The 7,011-nt window shown below is 21.4% G+C and overlaps 8 protein-coding genes and 13 non-coding genes across 21 annotated transcripts in view; all 21 read left to right on the plus strand. All coding sequences in view use genetic code 13, as the record gives it.

The window, feature by feature from the left end:
* ND6 (NADH dehydrogenase subunit 6) overlaps positions 1–159 on the plus strand; it is a 480-nt gene extending 321 nt beyond the window's left edge. Inside the window, exon 1 of the mRNA in view lies at positions 1–159. This exon is cut by the window's left edge and continues 321 nt beyond it. Coding sequence (YP_009357181.1) covers positions 1–159 — 159 coding nt within the window.
* Positions 160–164: 5 nt separating this feature from the next.
* trnG(ggn) lies at positions 165–232 on the plus strand. Its single transcript has one exon. It is a non-coding gene; the product is annotated as a tRNA-Gly (tRNA).
* A 37-nt stretch (positions 233–269) lies between these two features.
* trnM(aua) lies at positions 270–333 on the plus strand. The gene has a single exon. It is a non-coding gene; the product is annotated as a tRNA-Met (tRNA).
* Positions 334–365: 32 nt separating this feature from the next.
* On the plus strand, positions 366–435 carry trnD. The gene has a single exon. It is a non-coding gene; the product is annotated as a tRNA-Asp (tRNA).
* A 4-nt stretch (positions 436–439) lies between these two features.
* trnS(agy) lies at positions 440–498 on the plus strand. The gene has a single exon. It is a non-coding gene; the product is annotated as a tRNA-Ser (tRNA).
* Positions 499–510: 12 nt separating this feature from the next.
* trnM(aug) lies at positions 511–574 on the plus strand. The gene has a single exon. It is a non-coding gene; the product is annotated as a tRNA-Met (tRNA).
* On the plus strand, positions 575–643 carry trnN. The gene has a single exon. It is a non-coding gene; the product is annotated as a tRNA-Asn (tRNA).
* Positions 644–1,276, plus strand: ATP6 (ATP synthase F0 subunit 6). Its single transcript has one exon. It carries the CDS (start codon positions 644–646, stop codon positions 1,274–1,276), a length of 633 nt encoding a protein of 210 aa, YP_009357182.1.
* ND2 (NADH dehydrogenase subunit 2) lies at positions 1,267–2,340 on the plus strand. Its single transcript has one exon. It carries the CDS (start codon positions 1,267–1,269, stop codon positions 2,338–2,340), a length of 1,074 nt encoding a protein of 357 aa, YP_009357183.1.
* A 1-nt stretch (position 2,341) lies between these two features.
* Positions 2,342–2,403, plus strand: trnA. Its single transcript has one exon. It is a non-coding gene; the product is annotated as a tRNA-Ala (tRNA).
* COX2 (cytochrome c oxidase subunit II) lies at positions 2,404–3,093 on the plus strand. Its single transcript has one exon. It carries the CDS (start codon positions 2,404–2,406, stop codon positions 3,091–3,093), a length of 690 nt encoding a protein of 229 aa, YP_009357184.1.
* CYTB (cytochrome b) lies at positions 3,068–4,152 on the plus strand. Its single transcript has one exon. A coding segment is annotated over exon 1 (1,085 nt).
* On the plus strand, positions 4,153–4,214 carry trnP. The gene has a single exon. It is a non-coding gene; the product is annotated as a tRNA-Pro (tRNA).
* Positions 4,215–4,493, plus strand: ND4L (NADH dehydrogenase subunit 4L). The gene has a single exon. It carries the CDS (start codon positions 4,215–4,217, stop codon positions 4,491–4,493), a length of 279 nt encoding a protein of 92 aa, YP_009357186.1.
* trnH lies at positions 4,494–4,560 on the plus strand. Its single transcript has one exon. It is a non-coding gene; the product is annotated as a tRNA-His (tRNA).
* Positions 4,561–4,563: 3 nt separating this feature from the next.
* On the plus strand, positions 4,564–4,629 carry trnR. Its single transcript has one exon. It is a non-coding gene; the product is annotated as a tRNA-Arg (tRNA).
* On the plus strand, positions 4,629–4,695 carry trnQ. The gene has a single exon. It is a non-coding gene; the product is annotated as a tRNA-Gln (tRNA).
* A 1-nt stretch (position 4,696) lies between these two features.
* Positions 4,697–5,485, plus strand: COX3 (cytochrome c oxidase subunit III). Its single transcript has one exon. It carries the CDS (start codon positions 4,697–4,699, stop codon positions 5,483–5,485), a length of 789 nt encoding a protein of 262 aa, YP_009357187.1.
* Positions 5,486–5,570: 85 nt separating this feature from the next.
* On the plus strand, positions 5,571–5,639 carry trnK. The gene has a single exon. It is a non-coding gene; the product is annotated as a tRNA-Lys (tRNA).
* A 49-nt stretch (positions 5,640–5,688) lies between these two features.
* ND1 (NADH dehydrogenase subunit 1) lies at positions 5,689–6,597 on the plus strand. Its single transcript has one exon. The coding sequence runs from the start codon at positions 5,689–5,691 to the stop codon at positions 6,595–6,597; it is 909 nt and encodes a 302-aa protein (YP_009357188.1).
* Positions 6,598–6,697: 100 nt separating this feature from the next.
* rrnL overlaps positions 6,698–7,011 on the plus strand; it is a 1,100-nt gene continuing 786 nt past the window's right edge. The window contains exon 1 of the ribosomal RNA in view: positions 6,698–7,011. This exon is cut by the window's right edge and continues 786 nt beyond it. This is a non-coding gene — a ribosomal RNA (large subunit ribosomal RNA).

The following is a 7,011-nucleotide window of genomic DNA, read 5'->3' on the forward strand; positions in this document are numbered from 1 at the left end:
ATATATTGACCTATATTAAGATTTAGAAATAATAGGATTGGAATAATTAGTAGATTCAGTTTATATTCATTTAATTTTTTTTTTTTAATTATTAGATTAGTATTTTTAATATTATTTTTATGTTTAAGTATTTATTTTTGCTTAGAGAAAATTTATTAATTTAATCACAGTTAGGATAAGAAATCCGTGTTTTTTCCAAAAATAAAATGTATCTGTACTCATTCACTGTGGAAATAAAAATATTCTTTTTTTTATAAAATTATATTAAAATTAAGATAGGTTATATAAACCTAAAAGTTTATATCTTTTAAAATTCTATTTAGAATCTTAATAATATTCAAGTAAGTATATTTTATTTTTAATCAGCAGGGTTAGAATAAAAATTCCTATTTCTGTCTCAAATAAAATGTATCATATATTAAGATACACTCTGCTTAGTTAGAGTATTAGCTTGTTTTGTTGCTACCAAAATGTAAATTATTATTAATTATACTCTGTTTAATTTTTTTATTAAAGATAAACTATATAAGTTATAGGATTCATACTCCTATCAAGAGTGGAAACTCTCTTTAAATTTAATTTAACATATAATAATGTAGTTAATTGTTAATTAACTTAAACGGAAGTATCACCGTAATTAAAAATGATGAACTTGTTTTTTCCTTTTGAATCTACTTTAATAATTTTTCCTATTAGACTAGTAATATTATTATTTAGGTTTTATTTTTTTAGAAATAAAATTTTAAATAAAAGAATATTTTTACTTATTATAGGACAATTTACTAATAAATTTTCTAGAATATTTTTTTTTTATTTTTCTGTATTTTTTGTTATTTTAGCAATAAATTTATTAAGGATATTACCATTTAGATTTTCTATATCTTCATTACTGGTTGTTACTTTTTCATTTTCTGTAATATTATGAATTTCAACAGTTTTACGAGGTTATATAATTAATTTGAAGTATAACATTGCTCATTTATTACCTATGGGGACACCTTATTTTTTAGTTTTCATATTAGTGTGAATTGAAATTATAAGCCAATTAGCTCGTCCTTTAGCTTTAAGAATTCGTTTAATAGCTAATATTACAGCTGGTCACTTATTATTACATTTAATCTCACAAAGATTTTTTTTTATAGGTCCTATGAGAATTTTCGTATTATTCTTATTTTCTATTTTAGTAATCTTAGAAATTGCCGTATCTTTTATTCAACCTTATGTTTTTAGATTACTTCTATCTTTATATATAAATGAAAGACTAAGATCAGAGTAATGTTAAATTTTTTAAAAATTAGTATTGTTTTTAGATTTATAATTATTCTAAGTTTAAGTGATTTTTTCCCTCTGTGGGTTAGAATAGAGTTAATTTCTCTATTAATTTTAAGATTTATTTTCTTAAAAAAAGCTACTGAAATTAGAAGAATTAGATTTCAAAAATTTGGAGTGTTAATTAAATATATATTTTTACAAATTTTTTCAGGTATAATTATTTTGTTTTCCTTTTCTTTGTCTAACTTAATATTTGATTTTACTAAGATTAGATTATCTTTTAGAATGTATTCTCAATATTTTAGAATCAATATATTAATAGAATTATTTAATTTTATATTTATTTTTTCAATTACTATGAAATTAAGATTATTTCCTGGTCATTTATGGGTTGTTGATGTATTTTCAAGATTAACCTTTCATGAATGTTTTTTATTAGGGACTATCCCTAAGTATGCTCCATTTTTACTACTAAACAGAGATTATTATGAGCTAAATAGTTTATTAATACTTATAAGATCTTTTAGTATTTTATTTAGAAGTTTTCAAGGATTAAATTACAGTGATCTACGTCAAATTATAAGAAGATCAAGTATTATAAATACAAGATGATTATTAATAAGATTCTTATTTAGAGGATTAAATATATTCTTTTGAATGTATTTAGTCTATAGTTATTCTCTTTGAGTACTATTTAATTTGGTTAAGGTATTAAATATTCAGACTTTAAGAGCTTATAAAACTTGATTATCTTATACTGATAAAATATTGTTTAGTTTTATTATGTTTGTCATTATAAGAATACCTTGTAGAGTTATATTTTTTTATAAAATTTTTTTAATTATAAGAAGTAATAATATTTTTTTTTTCTTCTTCCTAATATTAGCAGGTTATACAATGTTTGTATTTTACTCTCGAATGATATCCCAAGTTTGAAATTATGATTTTTTTGGAACAAATTTTATATATACGTCAATAAATCGTTATAGAGCAGCAATTAATAAATATGTTACGAGTTTAATTTTACTTTTTTTTCCAAGATTAATTTTATTATATAAATTTCTATAATAAATCTTTATTTTATATAAAATATCATTTTTGCATAATGAAGAAAAATTTTTTTAAGATTTAATGTATCCTTATTCTTTTATCCAATTAACAGATTCAAATACTTTTTTTGGTCATGAGATTGTTTTATTTCATGACTTTTCTTTAGCCTCTTTAGTTTTTATTTTAACAGCAGTTTTATTAATATCTAAGGCTTTGAAAAAGAAAAAGTATGTAGTCTTAGCTTATAAGAGATCTAATATATTGGAATTTTTATGAACTTTTTTTCCAGTTTTTATTTTAATTTCAATTAGATTACCTTCATTATATTTAATATACCTACTTGAAAGGTCTTTCAAAAGAGATTTAACTTTTAAAGTAGTTAGACATCAGTGATATTGAAGTTATGAAAGAAGGGATTTTAATGATTTTGACATATCTTCATATATAGTTCCTTCTGAGGATTTACAAGAAAGACAATTTCGATTATTAGAAGTTGATAATTCAATAGTTTTACCTTATTCTACTAATATTCGTCTTATAATTACTTCTTACGATGTTATTCATTCTTGGACTTTACCATCTTTAAAAATGAAAGTTGATGCAGTACCTGGACGATTAAATACTATGAATATTTTTTCTTTTCAACCAAGATCTTTTTATGGTCAGTGTAGTGAAATTTGCAGATTATTACATAGCTTTATACCTATTCATGTAGAGTTTGTAAATTGAGAAACTTTTTTAAATCATGTTACGGAAGAATCCTTTAATTAATTTATTTATTAGATCTTTTTATCGGTTACCGGCTCCTATTAATATTAGCTATCTTTGAAATGGAAGATCTTTGATTAGAATATTTATAGTGGTTCAAATTCTAACAGGTTTATTTTTGTCTATACATTATTGTAGAAATGTTTTAATAGCTTTTTCTTCTGTGAACCATATTATACGAGATGTAAATAGAAGATGGATAATACGTTATATACATGCTAACAGAGCTAGTTTTTTTTTAGCATTTATTTTTATACACATTAGACGAAATCTTTATTATAAAACTTATTATCGAAAAAGAGCTTGATTAGTAAGAATTGTTTTATTAATTCTTTCAATATTAACTGCTTTTTTAAGATATGTTTTACCTTGAAGACAAATAAGTTTTTGGAGAGCTACGGTTATTACTAATTTTGTAACTGCTATTCCAGTTTGAAGAGAACCTATTGTAAATTGATTATGAAGAGGATTTTCTGTAGATAACCCCACATTAAATCGATTCTATACATTTCATTTTTTATTCCCTTTTCTTATTATTGCCCTTTCAGTAGTTCATTTATTTTTTATTCATCAAACGAGATCTAGTAATCCTTTAAGAAATTTTAGTGATAATTTAAAACTAGATTTTTGACCTTATTATAGAGTAAAAGATATTTTAAGGATATTTTTAGCTCTTTTTTTTTTTTTGTTACTAGTAAGATTTTCACCTGATTTGTTTAGAGATGCAGAAAATTTTTTAAAAGCTAACTCCATAGTAACTCCAGTACATATTAAACCTGAGTGATATTTTTTATTTGCTTATGCCATTTTACGATGTATTCCGAATAAAAAATTAAGAGTATTAGCTCTCGTTTTTTCAATTGTAGTATTTTTTTTTTTTATTTTTTCTAAAAAAAAATTACTTCCAAGTTTAAGTTATCGTTTCGTTTTTTGAATCTGAGCAATAAATTTTATTATATTAACTTGATTAAGAGGATGTCCTGTCAAAGATATTTTTATTTTTATAGCACAAATTTCAAGTTTTATTTATTTTTTCTTTTTATTTCTTATAATAATTATTTATACTGGATAGTTTAAATAAAATAATAAATTTGGAGTTTATAGTTAGAGTAATCTTCTAGTAAATTGTTATTATGTGAATTATATTTATTTTTATATTTATTCTTATTATTATTAGTCTATCAATTATTTGAATAGATTTTATAAAAATACTTATTACTATCGAATTTAGCTTCTTAATTATAATTTTTATTTTAATATTTAGAAGAATAATAATTTCAGATAGTTTAATTATTTTTCTAATAGTCATAAGAGCTTCGGAAAGTGTATTTACTTTAACTCTTTTAATATTACAGAGAAAGTACAAATATTCAAATATGAAATTAAAATTTATTACTTGGTAGCTAAATGTAATTTATATAAAATTTAGAATTGTGGTTTCTAATAAATCAATTAATTTGATCATTTAGATATTATAAAGTAATTTAAAGACAAAATATATAATTTCGGGTTATACAATAACTAGTAAGTTCTTTATATCGGTAGTAGTTTACAATAAAACATATGGATTTGAACCATAAAATATAATTAATATTTTCTATCGATTATGATAGTACGTTTTACCCCTTTTCATTTAGTTGATAGATCCCCTTGACCTTTACTTAGTGCTTTAGGTGCTTTTAGAGTTGTTGGTAGATTAATATCTATAATACATCAACATTTATTTAGAACATTATTTATGTATGTAAGATTAATTTTTTTGTTAACTATTTTATGGTGACGTGATGTTGATCGAGAATCTTCTTTATTAGGTTTTCATACTAAAAGAGTGCAAAAAAACATGTATTCAAGAATAATTTGGTTTATTATATCTGAAGTATTTTTCTTTATTAGATTTTTTTGAACTTTTTTTCATTCTGGTTTAAATTCAGTAATTGATTTAAGAATAGAATGACCACCATTTGGTGTCATAGTATTAAACCCTTATAGAGTCCCTTTATTAAATACAGCTGTACTTATTAGTTCTAGAATTACAGTTACTTGTTCACATTATAGTTTATTAATTTCAGATTTTAATTCTTGTGCTATTTGATTAGCAAATACCATTATATTAAGAGTTTTATTTACAAGGTTACAATATATAGAATATTTAGAAAGTTCATTTAGAATAAATGATTCGGTATATAGATCTATTTTTTTTATAGCCACAAGATTTCATAGATTTCATGTAATTATTAGGAGTATTTTTTTGTTCATTTCATTTTTACGTATTTTAAGAAGAAAGTTATCGCCTAGTCGTCATGTTAGGTTTGAGTGTGCGATTTGGTATTGACATTTTGTCGATGTTGTATGAATTTTTTTGTATGCTTGTATTTATAGATGAGGAAGTCTTTAAATTAAAAGTTTACAAAAAAAAATTTGTCATGTAATAAGAAGAAAATTATTTTTAGGTTTTTATTTATAGATAAGAAAGTTTTAATTAAAAAGAAGCTTTTAAGAAGCATAGAATTTTTAATTCTAGGAAGTGTAGGTTATTCACACCTTTTTAATAATTATTATAAAGTTTCTTAAATAAGATATGATATTTCATAAGAAACAATGATATTATTAATTTTAATTTATTTATTTTTTATTTTAATTTTATTATTAATGGTAGCTTTTTTAGTATTATTAGAACGAAAAGTACTTAGACTTGTTCAAATTCGTAAAAGACCTAATATTGTTAGAATTTATAGAATTGTTCAAACGGTTGTAGATAGAGTAAAATTAATTTTAAAAAATTTAATAGTTTTAGTTAATGTTCGTAAATTTTTTTTTTTACTTGCTCCAATTTTAAGTTTTATTTTAAGTTTAATTAATTGGTTTTTTATTCCTACACCATTTATTTTAGTAAACTCAGAATACAGAATTTTAATTACTTTAGTAATTTCAAGTTTGTTAGTATATTCAACTTTATGAGCTAGGTGGAGAAGTAATAATATTTATTCTTTAATTAGAAGAATTCGAGGAGTGGCTCAAATAATCTCTTATGAAGTTGTGTTAAGGTTTTTTATTATAATAATATTACTATTTTTTAATTCATTTAATTGAGATTTTTTTATTTATTATCAAAAATCATCTTTATTTTATGGAAGATTTTTTATATTCTTAGTTTGTTGAATTAGTATTATATTAGCGGAACTAAATCGGGCTCCTTTTGATTTAATTGAAAGAGAATCAGAATTAGTTAGCGGATTTAATGTAGAATATGGAAGATTTATTTTTGCTCTAATATTTTTAGGTGAATATATAAATATTTGATTTATAAGTTGAATTACCATTTTAATTTTTCTCAGAAGAAACATATTCTTAGTACTTTTATCTTTTAGAGTTGTTATGTTAATTCTTTATATTCGTTCTTTATTGCCCCGATTTAAATTTACTGATTTAATTGTTATTACATGAAAAATTTACTTACCTTTAGTGTTAGTTTTTTTTGTTTTATTATTAAGGTATTTTAGTCTTTAAATTATAAAATTTGATAAAATAATTTGTCATGTAATAAGAAGAAAAAAAAATAGAATAAACATGTGTGTACATATGTTATATTTCCAAAAGTTTCTATTAGTCTAAAAAAATTTTTTATTGTAAGAGAATAGCATATTACTATTTAAGTATAAAAGATAGAAATTTTTACATAAATTTTCTGTAAAGAAATTAGATAAAATTAAGTAAAGTTAAGTTAAATGTTCTTTTTGGATCAAGATTTAATAAAAAATTCTTATTAGAAAATAAATTTCGAAAAAACATGATTTTGTATTATAAAAAAAATATTATATTTCAATATAATATAGAAATAAATAATACAAGAAGTGATATACCAATCATATGTTTAGATAACTAATTTGTATAATTATAATTAAGGGTCAGCTTTAATTTTTT

This window comes from Ciona robusta, mitochondrion (assembly GCF_009617815.1).
Source record: "Ciona robusta voucher SMNHTAU<ISR_:SMNHTAU AS25981 mitochondrion, complete genome".
Taxonomy (NCBI): Eukaryota; Metazoa; Chordata; class Ascidiacea; order Phlebobranchia; family Cionidae; genus Ciona; species Ciona robusta.